This window comes from Hippocampus bargibanti, linkage group LG14 (genome assembly GCF_051943395.1).
Source record: "Hippocampus bargibanti isolate YZ-2025 linkage group LG14, ASM5194339v1, whole genome shotgun sequence".
In the NCBI taxonomy this organism is placed as follows: Eukaryota; Metazoa; Chordata; class Actinopteri; order Syngnathiformes; family Syngnathidae; genus Hippocampus; species Hippocampus bargibanti.
In genome coordinates, this window is record NC_142747.1 from 17,610,603 (window position 1) to 17,629,279 (window position 18,677).

General features: G+C 41.3%; 1 protein-coding gene across 3 annotated transcripts in view; it reads right to left on the bottom strand.

The window, feature by feature from the left end:
- LOC148888635 (CD166 antigen homolog A-like) overlaps nt 1-16,166 on the bottom strand; it is a 41,535-nt gene extending 25,369 nt beyond the window's left edge. For 2 of the 3 annotated variants that reach the window (XM_089014123.1, XM_089014121.1), the window contains exon 1: nt 15,789-16,166. In XM_089014123.1, coding sequence (XP_088870249.1) covers nt 15,789-15,852 — 64 coding nt within the window. In that variant the 5' untranslated portion in view covers nt 15,853-16,166. Of the gene's footprint in view, nt 1-10,103; nt 10,198-15,788 lie in introns of all 3 variants that reach the window. The other variant, XM_089014124.1, reaches the window with a different exon arrangement.
- Nucleotides 16,167-18,677: the final 2,511 nt, after the last annotated feature.

Consider the following 18,677-nt stretch of genomic DNA (forward strand, 5'->3'; position numbering starts at 1 on the left):
TGTGGAAATGAAAAAACACTGCCAGAGGCCAAGACCAGCGCTTTTTCGGCACACAAGCATGAACAAAACAAAACCCGAATAAATTCGGGGATGGCGCTCTCCGTCATATTTTCAATTCCTGAATAAATGGCAGTGAATGAGTTTTCAAACCAAGTATCGCTAACGTCGGTTGATGAACATGATGTTCTAGTTTTGATTTGAACAATGAGGAACGATCTGGTAAACAAGAATGGAGGTTTCGTACTTGAACTGCTACCTTTCATTTTCCCGATATAGAAGCACAATCGTCCGTCAAGGGTTAACATCTATTCACGGCCCGCCTGTTGTCGGCATTTGGCATTATTTGTTATCGCTCTTGCCCGACTAGAGGCGTGATTCGGGATAACGAAAGTAAAAACACAACGACTGTAGTCGTTTGCCGGGAGGAATGAGTTAATGAGGTGCTAACAGGTCGACAGGCACGATCATTATTCTTTGAAATTTCCTCCAGATACTAGTCCGCATTTAGAAATCATGCAATAAATTGCATCTGCAGATGAGCTGCTCTTAAAGACTCCATCTGGCCTTTGTGGTCGTGTATTCAGTGCACTCAGAAATCATGTCCATTATGTTGTGAATTATGGATTTAAAGGGGTCCAGGCTGTGAGGGTGGGCGTAAGGCAATCAAGACTATTGGATAGGTCACTGTCATGACTCAAAAGACCTCCCATCTAATGTCATTAAAGGGAGCAGAAGGCCATTAAGCAGGCATGGCTGTAAACTCCACCTTATCCATGAAATATTTCTGATACGAGTAGCCAATGTTTCTGGGATTTGTGCTCCATCACGTCCTGTGACCCGTGTGAGGATAAATCGGGTCCGAAAATGGATGGATGGATAGAGGTAAAAAAAAAAATTAAAAATCCAAGATGCCGCCCAAGTAGGCAGCCGTTAGCAAGTGCTTTAACGAGGCCTTGCCTTTTTTGTTGTTTTTGTGTTGTTACGTCTGTGTAAGCTCTCAGTCGTACAGGAGTGGTCCATCGATGAGAAGGTTTCTTCAGCCGTCATCTGTACAAAAGTGAAGGTTTCGGACGTTTCGCCTCCTATCCAAGAGGCTTCGTCAGCGAACTAAAGTCTGACTGGTCGTATCGGCCCCATTTATATATCCCTAATGTCCAGACATGGTGGCGCCGGACACAGCTATGATAGGTCCCTACTCTCAGGTTGGGAGGGGCGGGGGACCCCTCCCTGTGGCCCCACTGATTGTTCCTACATTCCTGACTAACGATTGGCCTATTACCCCCACTGCCCCCGGTATCACCTCATCAGCATAACGACCCTCATCAGCATTGCGAAAGTTGCCTAACCTGTTTTGCCTAAGCAGGCTATTGTATGAACGATCCAAATTGAACCTCACCCCACCAGACCGATTTAATGAAGGATTTTGTTGTTTTATAAGAATCGCTTCTTTTACGCCCCTTTCAAACCATCTATGTTCTTTCGCTAAGATTTTAACCTCATTGTCGTCAAATGAGTGGTTGCTAGCTTTTAGGTGCAAATGTACTGCCGATTGAGGCCCACTAGTATTATCCCTGCGATGTTGATAAAGTCTTTTTTTGAGAATTTGTTGAGTCTCCCCAATGTACTGCTCTTTACAATTTTCATTCTTACAATGTATGGAATAAACTACATTACTTTGTTTTTCATTTGGTAGCCTATCTTTTGGATGCACTAATTTTTGCCTTAACGTGTTTATCGGTTTGAAATAAGTAGGAATTTTATGTTGCCAAAGGACTCTTTGTAATTTTTCAGAAACTCCTGCAATGTATGGTACTGCTACTCCTCTCCTTTTTGAATCTTGAGAATTATTGTTTTTTTTTTTGTGTTGTTAATAATAAAAATAATAACATTTCATTTCTAAGCCCCTTTCAAAACTCTCAAGGTCACTTTACAATCACAGGATCTGTTTTTCTGTGGGTGAGCAGCAGCAGCCACACGCGCCAGCGTTCACTCAACCATGAAGTAACTCAAATAGATAAACGGCTAGCTAGCTAATGGATTGCAAATAAATGGCTAATAGATAGCCAGATAGCCAGCAGCTAGCCAACTAAACAGCTTACAGCCAGTAAGCTAGAAATCTAATAGCTAGCTAATGGATAGCAAATAAATAGCGAATAGATAGCCATATGGCCAGCAGCTAGACAGCTTATAGCCAGCCAACTAGACAGCTAATAGCTAGCCGGCCAGCTAATGGATAGCTAATAAATAGCAAATAAACAGCGAATACATATCCAGATAGCCAACAGCCAGCCAGCTAATAGCTAGCCAGCTAATGGATAGCTAATAAATAGCTAATAGATAGCCAACAGCCAGCCAGGTAGAGAGCTAAAAGCTAGCCAGCCAGCTAATGTTTTTTATGCTTTCTTTTGTCACTTTGAGTTGTTGTGGAACGGCTATAGATTGTTTTTCAGCAGTTAGCTAAGATTTTAACTTATATCGCGCCAGGTTTACCAGCACAACTTTGGTTCACTGACGAAGCTCTTCGGATGAGGAGCGAAATGTATGACACCTTCAAAGAAGTACAGATGATGGCTGAAGAAACCTTTTCCTCAATCGATCACTCCTGTACGACTGAGAGCCTACACAGAAGTATTGCTCGCAAAATGAGATTTCCAAAAAAATTGGGTGGAGCTTTATGGATTTTGACCTGGACCAACATGCCTGGTACAAAAAACCCTGAATGGGGCCATGTATTTGGCCCGGATATAAACAGAGAAGACCAAGACAATTTTATAAAGTCTTCGGGGAACCATGAGAAGAGCCCCAAAACATTGGATTGTAATTAAAGAAATAAACTGAAATGTCTAATAAAGTCGTTTTATTTACCTTCATGATGGTCGTTGATGTAGTTGCCTCTTGATGATATCCGTGTCATGATCTGGTTGGCGACCAACGGGTGGCGCTGTTGGCCCCGCCTGCACCTGCACAGGTGCTGGTCGTCCCGATCAGTGGCGGACTGCCACGTTCGGATTGGCGACCAACGGGTAGCGACGTCAGCTCTACCTGCAGCCTCGCAGGTGATGGTCGTTTTAATGAGTGACACTTAAAAGGACTCACGGCACGACCATCCGGTGTCGGTTCATTGTTTGTTGCATGCTTTGTCTGCAATTGCAGGCATTGTATGCTGTGCATGTGTTTGTTTAACCTTGGCGGACTTTTACACTTGGTTTTCTTTTGATACTTTTTTTCTGTTCAGATCATTTTGATGTTTTACATTTTGTTCCTGCTGACCTTTATTTTAATACAATTTGTCAAACAACATCCTGCTCCCTCCTGCCTGCTGTCACGGTTCGCGAGGTGGTGATGGCGGGTGCGGATCCCAAAAAGCAGGCAGGAGGGAGCAGGAGGTTGTTTGACAAATTGTATTAAAATAAAGTCAGCAGGAACAAAATGTAAAACATCAAAATGATCTGAATGGAAAAAATACAAAGTAGCAAAAGAAAACCAAGTGTAAAAGTCCGCCAAGGTTAAACAAACACGTACACGATGCATGCAGCAAACAAGCAGCAAACAACCAGTGAACCGGCACCGGATGGTCGTGCCGGGTGTTCTTTTAAATGTCAATGATTAAACGACCAACACCTGCGAGGCTGCAGGCAGGGCTGACGTCGCTACCCGCTGGTCGCCAATCTGATCGGGACGACCAGCACCTGTGAGGTGTAGGCGGGGGCGACAGCGCCCCCCGTTGGTCGCCAACCAGATCATGACACCTGCTTTTTGGGATCCGCACCCTCCATCACCACCTTGCAAAATGTGACAGAGGTCTGACCGAAGCTTGAAACCACCTCACAAGAAAAAACAAAACCCAAACAAATTCAGGAATGACGTTCCACGTTGTGTTTTTTTCAATACCTGAATAAATTTGTGAATGGCAGTGAACGAGTTAATAATTTGTGCGGTTTCCAAACTATCAGGACATAAAGAACATTCACCACATTGCATGCAAATCAGGCATTGACAATGCGAGCTAACATGCACATATGAAAAAAATCAAAAATTGCTGATGAAAATTGAATGACACCAAGACTGACTGGTGACAAATTGCAGACTGTAAGATGACTCTATTTCATTGATTTGCTGTTTCGGGACTTTCTTCCGCTTGTGAAATGATGGAGCCTTTTAGGTGATGAACAAAAGTGATTAGGAAAAATTACTCACATCCAGTGAGGACAAGGAGTCAACCCTCCGTCTTAAACTCAACCCATGCGTCTTAAAGAGAACAGTTTTACTGCCATTTAACCCCCCTTAGCCTCCCTCGAGTTGAGGAAGGCTCTCTGTGATTTCAGGCTGTGGTTTTAATTACCCTGACCAAACGATATACTTTATAAACATATTTATCAATTTCTCCCAATATTATGTATTTGTCCAGTGTCCGTGCTGAAAAGACTGGGAGGGTAATTTAATATTCGTCCGTGTGGCAACACGTCACTGATTGCCTCTTTCCTGTGAGATTGTTCGTGGTTTGCTCAGGAAATAGAAGAGGTAGAAAAACTTCTGTTGATTTGGGTTAAAGAAAAGCAGCTTGCAGGGGACAATGTGTGAGGGTATTATCGCCAAGTAAGCACCGCAACATCACTCGGATTGTCACGGTTTGCAGGGTGGTGATGGCGGGTGCAGGTCCCAAAAAGCAGGCAGGATGGAGCAGGAGGTTGTTTGACAAATTGTATTAAAATAAAGGTCAGCAGGAACAAAATGTAAAACATCAAAATGATCTGAACGGAAAAAAAGTATCAAAAGAAAACCAAGTGTAAAAGTCCGCCAAGGTTAAACAAACGCATGCACAGCATACAATGCATGCAATACACAGGATGAACTTAGTACAACGATTCTCAATGATCTTTCAAGATGGACAAAAAAGGAGACAAAACAAAATCTGTTGAAGGAAATAATAGACACTCCTCTTTCACCAGCTTGAAAGAAAAATGTGTTTATAGATTTTTCTATGGTTTAGTCATCAGCAGAACATCACCAAAGCAGTTCAAAACTGATGAAGAGATGAAAAAAACTTCTAGATAGCTAGAAGAATGGAGAAAATAATTTCTTTATGGATGGATAACTAAGACAAACACCTTTAGTTGCTACTTAAGGTGTATTTCTTTGATGATCCACAAAGGTGAGATACTCTCCCCCATCTACCCATTGAAAAACAACCAGAGCAGTGAACAGTTGTATAAGAATAAGAATAAGAATAAGAATAAGAATAAGAATAAGAATAAGAATAAGAATAAGAATAAGAATAACTGTGACATGATTTGTTTTCTGCGGGTGAGCAGCGGTAGCCACACGTGCCAGCGTTCACTTAACCCGGTCTATACCTGTTGACGGATGTCCACTGCAACACATGAGTACAATTGTTAATATTATGGAGTAGGAAACAGACCGTATGGGGAAAGATTTTGGATTGGATTGCATTACCCTTTATTAATCTCGCAGTGGAGATAATTTACATTTCACAGCAGCAACGTGATGAAAGTAAGAGGAAAGGAAAGAAAGAAGTAGAAAAACAAAATACAGAAGCTGCTGGAAAGGCAGCCACTCTCGCGGCGCCATTCTGAGGTCAAAAGAACAAAAAAAATAAATCACAAATAATATGACAACACAAAGACACAGACAGTCATTCAATTTTAGGCACTTTCTGCACCCTCTGTTGTTTAAAGCAGTTCTATATGAAAGAGGAGAGAATCAAAGCGTCCTTTTCACCAGTGGATCAGGGACGTCATGGTGAAATGTGCACGTCTGCTTCAAGCTAAATGTTGAAAGTAAACATGAAGCAGTAGCATTCATTGACAAAAAGAAATGGTCTCAAATCTACTGTCCCAGGTAAATCCGCTTCAATTCCAAGCCGCGACAGTTCCACATATGCATCGGCGCTAAGCTCTGATGCTCCTTTCTTCTCATCGCGGCCTCCACAAGCCATGCTTGTGACAGCACAGAGTTAAATGTCACAACAAATCCAAATTGGATCGTTTTTTTTTGTTGTTTTTTTTGGTCTGTTTCTTTTGTTTGAGCAGGAGGACATAACCGTTCTCCACTTGGTGCACTTTGGCATAGGTCGCTGGTGTCATGGGTCCAAAGATCCTTTAAGGCATAATAATTTCAGTAGTAGTGGCCATTACATTTTCTTCTTCCATCAGGACATGAAGGGAAGCCATACGTCAAGATAAGTGCTTTAAAACCATCAGCCTAAAATGGCGACTGATTTTCCTGTGTGGTACAATAGGGAATTTTTACATGCGGCGTGGAGCCGTGGAGATCAACCAACTGACGAGCTTCACAGACGACGAGGGAAACATAGATTCGCCATAAATAAAATCAAATAGAATCTAAATAAAGAAAAGTTCTTGTCAATACAAAAAAAAAATGTGCCACCCAAACCCCCACCTTCCCTTTCATATCCAATACAGGGCCCAAAGAGAAGAAAATCAAATCCCTACACATATTATTCCCTTCAAGGAAACTGAGTGTACATTGTCTCCGGAGGATTCTTCTACTTCAAGGTCGGACGAGCGCAAACGCCTTCAGGCAAATGCTCCATAAAGGAGAGGGGAAAAAAACATTTGTTTAAAAATGTATACCTTTACAATTTCCAAACCGAAATATTCCAAATTAACTCTACCACAAATATTGGTTAGAATTGATTAGTCTTGCAGTGGGGAAATTTGCATTTCAAAGCAGCAAAGTGATGAAAGTAAGAGGAAAGGAAAAAAAGAAGTAGAAAATAAAAATACAGGAGCTGCTTTAAAGGCAGCCACTCTCACGGTGCCATTTTTAAGTCAGAACAACAACAACAACAAAAACTAAATAACAAATAATGTGACACAACATAAAAAACACAGATAGTCATTCAATCTTAACATAGATAAATATAGATAGCTATCTAGCTGGCTACATATGTATGTGATATTTATTTGCTAACCAGCTATCTCACTGGCTACCTAACTAGCTATCTATTTGCTATCTATAAGCTAGCTATTAGCTATCTAGCTGGCTAGCTATTCGCTATCAGGCTTTCTAACTGGCTATTTATTATCTATCTAACTGGCTACTAGCCAGCTAGCTAACTTTCTATCTATTTAAGTAATTCCAGGTAGAATGAACGCAAGTGGCTGCTGCTCCTCACCCACAAAAAAAAAATATCCTGTGATTGTAAAGTGACCTCAAGAGTTTTGAAAGGCGCTTAGAAATGAAATGTATTATTATTATTATTATTATTATTATTATTATTATTATTATAAGCACTTTCTGCACCCTCTTTGTTATATAAAGCCGTTCTAGATGAAAGCGGAGAGGATCAAAGTGTCTTGTTCACCAGTGGATCAAGGATGTCAATCGTGAAACGTGCACGTCTGCTACAAAGTAAATGTAGAAAGCAAAGCAACCACGAAGCTGTAGCATCCATTGACAAAAAGAAATTGCTTCACATCTCCTGTCCTACGTAAATCCGCTTCAATTCCAAGCCGCGACAGTTCCACATGCGCATCAGCGCTCTGCACTGATGCTCCTTTCTTCTGTGTACCAAAACTACATGTAGATTTGACTGAGACTGAAAATGATGTCTTCTTCTGATTGTGTCTTGTTTAATATAATGACACAAGCTGGGAACATTTTCAGCATGCAGAGCATCAAGAGAGAGAAAATGAATGTCATCATTCAAGTTTAACATGGAAGAAAATAACCCAAGTTGAAATTTAACAAAATGATCTCATGATCAGAAGTCCGCTGGGAGCAGTTACTGTCTTAAACATTCACAGAGCAAATAACGGAGGCTATTCTCCTTTTGTGTGTGCTTTGCTTCTTGACTCTGTGTAAGCTCTCAGTCGTACAGTGAGACCTCAACTTACAAACACCTCAACTTACAAACTTTTTGTCTTCCAAACGTCAAATTTATGAAAATTAAACCTTATAATAAGAACTATTTTCATAATAGCACTAGAGGTTAAGTTACCAACAGTCCTTATGGAAGGTGACTCTCCTTCCATAAGCCATCAACGACCATCAAAAAGCTAAATAAAACTTTATTTTACAGAACAGTTTATTTCTTTAATTACAGTCCTCATGTAATGCGCCTCTCTTTCCAAACAGCAATTCCCTTTGACCTTCGACCTCCAACGCCATTCCATCAAGCCATAAATGACCATGACAAATGCAAATAAAGTGACTTTATGATACAATGCAGTGTATTTCTTTCATTACAATACAATAGCACATTTATTATACATAGAATAAGGTATGTTGTGTGTATTTTTTAGGCTTATTTAGTTGAAAAGTATATATATATATATATATATATATATATATATATATATATATATATATATATATATATATATATATATATATATATATATATATATATACATATATCCCTTCTGTCCAGATGTGGCGGTGCCGGACTCTGCTATGATTGGTCCCTGCTCTCAGGTTGCGAGGAGCAGAGGACTAATCCCTGCGGCTCCACTGATTACTTCTATTGTCCTGACTGACGACAGGCCAGATTGCCCAATTTGCCCTGGAATCACCTCATCAGCATAACTAAGCCTATGTTGCCTAAGCAGTCTATTGTACGAACGATCCAAATTAACCTCACGCCAGCATGGCGGCATTTGATTCTTGAGGGCCATCGAATATCCGTAGACTGGTAGACTTGCCATTTCCTCTGCCGGAATATTCCTGACTGACATTTATTGAAGCACAACTTCGCAGAGCGTCTTTATGGGATGACACTGCCCCTCCATATCAAAGTCTTTTTTGTGAGAAATGAAAATGTCAAAAGAGCATAATTGGCTCCATATATGCACTGCAAAAGCTAATTTAATAAAGACCTAAATCTAAAAATGTGTCCAGACATGGCAATAATGCTATACACGAAAATGGCCTTCCAAGGGAATGTCACACGCATTGATTTGTTTCCACCGAGGGGGATACATCAGCGTAAAAAGCCTACATTAAAATGGCAGTGAGGGGACGCCAAATAATACTTAACATTTCACCGTAGGGATCACAAAGCCACTTGACCTCCTCAGACATCCCATTAGTAAATTAAGTAGGACTCCCAATTACGAGACAAGCATCTCTTCACCTTCCCCGTGAGGTCTGCCAGTGGAGCTGTGCAATACCCAACAGCTAAATCAAGAGTCTTATCATTAACCAAAAAAATACATGTCTTAAGCACCGGCCACACATTTGCTAATGGGACTAATTGCCATGCAAACGGTTGCTACATGTCTCATTTAAATACAATACACAGAAGAACCTTTTACGCAGTCCAAATTTAAAAAAAAATCATGACTTGAAATTCTTGAACTCATTCACTGCCAGATGGTGTGCAAAAAATGTGTCCACTCCAGTGTGAGGGTTTTTGTCATTGTCACTCAAATTCTAAGACCCACATAATATTGAGTTTTAGGACTACATCAGGGGTCGGGAACCTTTTTGACTAAGAGAGCCATAAAAGTAAAATATTTAGATTTGGCTTTCAGTGAGAACCACAACACGCGCGTGCGCACACACACACACACACACACACACACACACACACACACACACACACACACACACACACACACACACACACACACACACACACACACACACACACACACACACACACACACACACACACACACACACACACACACACACACACACACACACGGCCACTTTTCAACAAAATGTCAGAATGTATTATTTAAAATAACTTTGTGATAGTACTCACCGTTAACATGAATGGTTTTCCGTTTCTCATGATTGGTAAAATCCAGCCAAATGATCGGAATGAAAGTGAACTTGCCGGCTCCATACGCAAAGTTACTGCTAGCTAGCCTGCACACGGCTCATTAGCTTCCACACTTGCTATGCAACATACTTTTCACAGAAGTACATTGAGCTAACGTTAACATGGGGCTTGTTAAAATGTCACTGACATGCGACTGTTTCGTCGATGGTATTGTTTCATTGCAAATTAGAATCAGAACCTTTTCTCTCCACAAAGGCGAAACCTCGGTGTATTCAAGCTGAAGTGTACTTTGTTTTTACTCGTGGGGCTCATTTCAAGGGGTGTTTACCTGTTTCGACTGACGGCCAGTATCATCCAATAAAAATTGCGCTTTCCGCCAACCGAGGTCAGTGTCATCCAATCAATATTGCGCTTTCCGCCAACTGCAGCCCAAACATAAAATGAAGAGAAAAAAAGCGAGAATATGTATTCAGATTTTTCGGTGAGCCATATGCAATCATCAAAAGAGCCATATATGGCTCGCGAGCCATAGGTTCCCGACCCCTGGACTACATAAACATTCAATGCAGCATTGTAAACTTTAGACTGCCTTCTTTCACCAGAAAAAGTTATCCGAGTTAATTCCTAAATGATATGGGTCTGGAGTTATATGAGCTTGAAATGAGGACATGTGATGAAAAAATCCAATGTAATACATACATATTGGGATCCACCCATCCATTTTCGAAATCTGCTTTATTCTCACAAGAGACAAAAAAACCACGCTAACTCTCACACCGAAGGATAATTTAGGATGATCCATTAACCTGACATGCATGTTTTAGATATGTAGGAGGAAATTGGACTACCCAGAGAAAAGCCATGCAGATGGGGAGAACTTTTAACTCATTTTTTTTCTTGAAGAAAAGAAATCTGCAATGCGCTGAAATCGTAAAGTAAACCGTGAAGTAGCAAGGGGTCACTGTAAAGTGCTACAAAGACTGGAATGGGGAATTTGAACAAAGGTCCAGTTAGAAAAATGGGCGTGGCAACCAGCTTTACATTTGGAGGAGTAATCCTACTTTTTTTTAACCACAAAAATATTTGGGTTGAAATGCGGTAACAGACAGCGGCGGCTGTGTGTACCCCCTTTCCGAGGGATTTGTGCTGTGCCAAAGACAGAACGGACAGCAAGAAGTCACCATTATACACTCATTTGCTTGAAAAGAGGCACCTTCACAATACAATCGGCGGGAGTCCACAGGAATCCAGTAAAAGCTAAGGGGGGCTGTATCAATGAGAAAAGATGACGCAATCTCACTTTTTTTTTTGTCTCCGGGCCGGAGACAAAACCGGGCCTGCCCAATTTCTTGGTTTTCACTAGAAACCTTCATTCATGTCAATGAGGGAGTTCCCGCATAAAAAAAGGCAGCGCTACATACAGGCAGGGCAGCGTGAAGCCTCTGCCTTTATTTCAGAAACAATGACACTCTGGTTCCCTCCCTCCGATAACAAATAAACCATTCTTTTTTTTTTTTTTTGCACAACACAGGGAAGAAGACCCCGTGGCCAAAATAAGAGATAGCATGCACGCTGTAATCTCTAACTTGGTTTAGTGCCATGATACAAAACGTAGCTAAAGTTGGGTTGAAGCTTTTAAAACTTTGGAATTCTAAAAAATAAAAATAAATAAATGAATTCTAAATCTATGATCAGTTAAAAGTGGCCTCAAGAAAAAAATGTATACCGCTTTATCATCCTTTAGTATATTTTGATGCACTATTGAAACGTGAATAGTTATTTTTAAAGTTTTATCAATGGTATTCCTTTCTCATCTGTCGGTGCGTGGTGCGTGCGTGTGCGTGTAGCTAAGGAGTGCCAGGAGTTGAGTGTCTCTTTATAGTTCCTGTTTTGTGTGAGCAAGATACATTTCTTCTTTTGGCATCCAGCGGTTCTTTACAAGCACAAGACCAACTTTGAGGGAAAAAAAGTCTTTTGTCCGCATCGTCAAGCATGCATTAATTGATTTATTTGCCGCTATCTTTATTTATTTGCTATCTATTTGGTATCTTTTTGTTATTTATCATCTCTCTAGCTGGCTAGCTAAATATCGAGCTAGCTAGCTATTAGCTATATAGCTAGCTAGCTATTACCTATCTATTTTCAAGAAAAAACAGACATCATTAATAAAGGTCGGAGCTTGGGCGCCATCTTCTGCATTTTCTGGGTGCTACATTACTGTCATTGACGGCTCGAATTGCTATGGGAGGACTCCTATAATCGATTGCAAACATGTATGTTTTCCTCTTCAGAATTATTTGAATCCTATTCATAACTGGATGAGTAACAAGAAAGCATCTTTTCTGAATCTGAAGCCATTGTTTTGATTCTCGAGCAAGGCAAGACGTCTTGGCGTGACGTCACGAACAAGGGGGTGGGACCTTCTGAAACTGGCCACTTCCGGGTTCAATTTGAAGTAGTTTTGGGACACTTTAAGTCATTTTTATTGGTGTTTTTCATTTGACTAAAAATATCAACCTGCGTGTTTTGGGTATTTTATATACTATAAAACATTTTTGTAATGTCAGTTAGGAAACAAAAAATGGTGTTGTTTGTCCTTTAAGGATTACTTGTATATAGTCACGTAGCCAATTATTTGTTCGCTGAGTCGCCCAAGCAGACCGACTAGCACGATGATAACCCACAGCCTATTTTAAGAGTAACAATGGCAAAAAGTCAAGTACAGAGGCAGCATTTTTCGATTCAAAGACCAGACAGATTTGTCAGGATTTGTCAGGAAGGGGGATAGTTTTCATGTCTTTTGAAGGGGGGAGGAAGGCGAATTTGAAGAGGGGGTGGTTTGGGGTGGGGGGCATCTGTTTTTTTTGTGGGGCGAAAAGACAAGATGTGACACGCAAGCACAGCCGCAGACAATTTGTCCACCGTGCTATGAAACCTTCAATTAAGAGGAGCCTCATACATCCTGGCGTACAAGTCTGAACGAAACCTGGCTCAGGATGAAAGAGTGGACTCAAATCAGGTGAAACTGGATGGATGTGTGAGACCCTTGCACCTAGCTACAAGGCGTTCATCCCCAACTACTCCTCCCCACTAACCTAAATCCATTAGTGGTGGAAGAGCCCCACTTGCTTGACAAGTAATACCAGCTGTGACACCGAGCGAGCGCAGGATGGCGGTGTGTTCTTGGGGAGGGGAAGGGTGGGTTCAGCGTCTTGGGGGAAGGGTGGAAATGGGGGAGCGAACAAAATAAAAAAACATCTTTCCAGACTGTTCCTCGAGAGATTGAAGGCTGAGTTTGTCTATGATGTGGGTCTTTAAGTACAAATACTCGATTGCAGTGGTGGGGCAACATATGGCTCGTGTGCCATACAACGTCCATCGCAGCATTTGATATAGCCCGCCCATCAAGTTTCGAAATAAATAAAACCATGCTTAAACCCACATACCCTTAAAATCGCAAACAATTGTCCTATGCTCCCCTCTTTCTCCCGGAAAATTGGCGTTTTCGTGTTTATTATGTTTGTTAGAGTCATTATAAATGCCATGCACGCTGGGTCCAAGAGGACAGTAATTTCATCTGTGCTATATGTCATGCATATTAGCATATTTGGCAATAAAGCTGACTTTGACTATTGTTGGTTCATTATCTCTACACCCAGAAATTTTGCACAGCCCTGAGGACCTCACAAAAAACAAAATGGGCCTGGTTTTGATCTGTTTACTAACAATAAGTACTGATGTGCTGATTAACTAATTCACTGCCATTCACAAATTTATTCAGGAATTAAAAATATGACATACAGCGCCATTCTCGTAATTGTTCGGGTTTGTTCTTTCATGCTTGAGTGTCGAGAAAAAGAATTATAATACATTTCATTTATAAGCGCCTTTCAAAACTCGCAAGGTCACTTTACAGTCACAGGATATGGCCTCTGGTAATGGCATCTGCCATTCTTTTTCCATAAGGGACAGCATTTCCCTTTTTTCCATGTTAGCACTTTGTTCCAGCGTCAGCTGTTGTTAAAACACTATATAAATAAATATGTATTTATTACATTGTATTTTGTAAGCCTCCGCCCATTTCAAGCTCAGATAACTCCAGACCCTTAGCAATTTTTCTGATGAAAGATGAGAGTCTAAAGTTTGCGCTAAATTGAATGTTCATGTAGTCCTTTTGGGGCAGGAGGTGAGCACAAAGATTTGATTGCAGCGGTGGGTCAACATCTGGCCATTGTGCCAGAAAACGGCCATCAGAGTATTTGATATAGCTTGCCAATCAATTCTAGAAAAAAATAAAACAACACTTCAACCCACTAACAGCTGTCCAGTTGTTGATTCATTATTTTTACACTCAAAAGTTTAGCATAGCCCTGAGGACTTCACAAAAACCGAAATGGGCCTGGTTATGATCTGTTCACTCGCAATAATGCAAGTACTAATACGCTGATTAAAATGAGGTCCAGTAGTTCACGAACACTTGTCACTTTGATCACTCTCAAGCATAGGTGTCAAACTCATGCCCTGAAAGGCCGCCATCTTGCATTTTCTCCATCTCGACTTGCTGCAACACATCTGATCCAAATGAATGGAGCTCCATCTTAGGCTTCTGGAGAACTTACTGATGAGCTGATTATTTCAACCAATTGTGTAGCAACAAAAGGAGGACGGCAGCTTTTGAGGACTGGAGTTTGACACCTATGTCTAACGGAACCTCAAGCTGGACTGAAAGGGCCATCTGTTGTGTGCACATATTTACACCATCACTCCTAAGCATACACACATAGTAGCAGGTGGGTCAGTAAAAGTCTGACCTCAACCCAGTGTGCTAGACCAAGATGGGGGTAATGGCACAGCGGTGTAAATAAATATTGTTTTCCCTCGCAAATGAATGAAGTGATAGGCGTGACTGGAGATGAGGTCAGAACAGTGAGTTGACCCCCCTGAGTTTCTTCAGCCTTTACTTTTTAATGGCCAGGCACGATAACTGATGAAGCGTGCTTCTTGTTGAACCACGGGCGAGGAACTAGGTTCAAAAGAAACAACTGATGATGTCGAGCCAGTCACAGTCCCTGCATCCATAACCAAGTGCTGCATTTCTAGCCAATGAGAACCTCCACCACAGGAGCCTTCTGACCTTTAAGATAAATTATCAAAACAAGTCCCATCAAAGGATGATAATCCCAGTATTTCAAGACAATATGTGTTAAAAGCTGCTTTAAACATGAGTGGAACTACTTTAAACCAAAAGGCGCCAGAGGTGAAATCAGTGACTGAACTCATGCTCATACAGAGCAATCGCAGCTACAAATGAGATCTTTCACATATTGTATTTGTGTTATCTTGACACAAACAAAAATACAAGTCAAGTACTATCTATTAAGCCATCCAATGGTCTATAAGAAAACAAAAACCCGTATTTTCCGGTGTATAAGGCCACCGGAGTATAAGCCGCATACCCAAATAACAGTGTATTTTCAAACATTTTCCATATTCAAGGCACACTGGAGTATCAGGCACACTGGATTATCAGGCACACCTTCAATGAATGAAACAAGTTTTCCAAATACGTATAACTTAATATATACGTTTCCAAATATAAGGCACACCACATTATAAGGCGCTACAGTAGAGACTGGAGTTACGCACTACATCGTCTATAGGGGAAGGAACCAACCGCAAATCAGAAGAATCACAGAACAAATGAGTGGGTGGAGTAGAAACCTACATTTTATTCAAGCGGTTTTGAATTCAAGTTTAATAATATACATACAGCGCTAAAGACGGTATATTATATTTTTATTGTTATAATAATTATATAAATGGAAGGTTTAAAAATATATGTCGAATATGCTAAAACGGACGAGTAATTAAGTTTTGGTCAGCACCTGCGCAAGGCGGCAGGCGGGACATTGTCCCCCCCAGGAGGCGAGCGAGACCTCACGTAAGTCGGGACAAACATCGAGTAGACACTATAATGTCAAAATATTATTATTGTTATTAAAATGTGTCTTACCTTGCACGAGAAAAGTGGCGAGGAGAAGGAAAAGGAAGCGTAGGCAGCCGGCGGACAAGTGCATGGTGGCGAGTCTCACGCGGGGTCGGCGTGAAGGGGGAGATCCTCAAATAGCAGGAATTAAAGAAAGACGTTGTGTTCCCACGACGAGTTATTGTGGGATTAAATGTCGTTTTGGTGTTCTTTTAGTGATGCTGGAAAGCGATGAAAGCGATTCAAATGGGCTTTTACAGTTTGTGCGCGCGTTGTATCTGTTAAGTATAGTTTGAGCGGAGGGGGCGGAGGGGTGATGTGGCTCACGAACTCGATGGTTGGAGTCAGTTGTGCTGGTACAGGTAATAGTGGAAGAGGAGCGAGAGAGGCATGGGCGGAGAAGGGAGAAGGAAGGAGTGGTCATGGAGAGAGGGGGGCACGGTGAGTGTGTGACAGAGAGAACCACGCCCCATACCACCCGAGGTCCCATCCCCCCAGTCGTCGCCCCCCCCTGAACGCATATCCCCACTTCAAACAAGTGCTCTTCTTCCACATTCGCCCTCCCACTAACCCACACACACTCCCACTCTCCCCCCCTCACACACACCCTCTTACCTCCACCCCTCACCACGTCCCCCTCATACCCTCCTCACCCTACTTTACACTTATCTCAAACATTACCCGCTTTCTCTTTATCAACATCTACAACACACATACAACATCTCGAATATGAAATTCAAACAAGGAGTAGTGGTGTTCAAGTTGTCCTCCGCAGCCGCCAACACTGTCACTTGTCATTTGAATGTCAAAAATATGTACGATTTAAGTGGGGAGAGGTGTTTTAAGGTTATACAATGATACCTTGACTTACAAACTTCATTGGTTCCCAGACAGTGTGTGTAAGGCAAAAAGTGTGTATCCCAAAAATTAATTTCCCATAGGAAAACGTCTGTGTAAGCTCTCAGTCGTACAGGAGTGGTCCATCGATGAGAAGGTTTCTTCAGCCGTCATCTGTACAGATGACGGCTGAAGAAACCTTCTCATCGATTCCCATAGGAAACCATTAAAATGAGAATAATCCGTTCCCAGGTCCCCATGAAACATAATTATCAACTTTCTAATTTTCTAAGCCTTAAAACTACACAAAATATACGTTCTTTTATATATAATAAATGTGCTATGGTATGATAATTAAAGAAATAAACTGTAATGTATAATAAAGTCGTTTTATTTACTCTTGTGATGGTCGTTGATGGCTTGATGGAATGGAATAGCCGGTTTCATCAGCATTAAACACTTGATGAGCAACGTAACCTTTCACCATCTTGAGAAATGATCCCTTGCAGGTGCTTTCTCAGTGATAATTGTATCTAGTTCCTCATCAATTGTGTTCTGATGGCTTGTGCGGGTTGGTTGTGGAGCATGATTGATGGGATATTTTAACCTTGCAGTCTACACTGCCTTTGAACTATCAAAGTTGAAACTCTCTAACTGTCATCTGCCTGTTTCTTTCATGTTTAAACCACCCACCCCTCTCTGCTGCGTTCTTGACCAATCACGTGGCTTTAACCGAAGACTGGGGGCAAGGAATAGAGGACAAAAACAGTCGGCTGCCATTTTGTTGTTAGAAGAACGATCTTGTTCGCGAACGACACATCACTCATTGTGGGAACCTCCGTGTATGAAAAAACGTATGCCAAGGTAAAGTTTGTCTGCCAAGGTAAAATTTTCATAAATGTAACGTTCGTAAACGGACAAGTTCGTAAGCCAAGAGGTTCGTGAACCTAGGTATCACTGCATATTTGTTACTGTTTTGTGATATGAATCTCTTCACTGCTGAGTAGGGCGTAGTAAAAGTTAATAAAATTCAACTGGGGATGTCCTGTTGTCGAATTGTTCGCGCGTCCATCTCACTACCATGTTGGATTCCAGCTTTGTTATAGCTTCATCTGTTGTTAAAGCGCTATATAAATCAATATGTATTGTATACTGTTGAAAAGGTTTCTTCAGCCGTCACATGTACTGCTTTGAAGGTGTCGGATCCGAAAGGCTTCGTCAGCGAATTAAAGTTGTGCTTTGTATTGTATTGTACTTTGATTCTTTCCCACATTCCAAAAACATGGCAGGCTGATTGAACACTCCAAATTGTCACAATGTGTGAGTGTGGTTGGTTTTTCGTCTCTGTGCCTGCTAGTTGGCTAGCAACCAATTCAGGGTGTCCCATCCCGACAGCCCAAAGACCACCATACCTGTGACCCTTGTGAGGATAAAACACATCAGAAAATGGATGGATGGATGAAAAATACAGTCGACAGTCTGAATATGCAACTAATAAGAGAAAACATTAAGAATTACAAGAGGTTATGTACCAGTATACCAATTAAGACATTCACTGCCAGACGATGTGCAAAAATCTGTCCACTTCAGTGCCAGGGTTTTTGTCATTTTCACTCAAATTGCAGGACCCACAGAATATTGAGTTTTAGGACTACATAAACATTCAATGCAGTGTAACAAACTTTAGACTCTTGTCTTTCATCAGAAAAAAGAGGTATATGGGCCTGGAGTTATTTGAGGTGCGAGTGGGGGCGGCTGTACAAAAGGCAAATGCTGCCCCCTCGTGGGAGGGGAAAACATTGCCAGAGATCTGACCAGCACTTTATCGGCACCCTGCCCTAAAAAAAGATGAAGCCTTGACCTTTTAAAACCACGGCAAACTTGCAGAAAATCTGGTCATAAACAACATCTAAATGAGAGAAACAGAATATTTTTTTTTTGTTTTGATTATATTTTCTCAAACTTTTCCTCTGCTACTTCTTCATTGGTAGATTGACAAGTCTCGGTGAGCTGTTCTCTAAATTTAAAGGTCAAAATTACCGAGACATTTTGAGTGCCATCACTGGCCTCAATGAACTT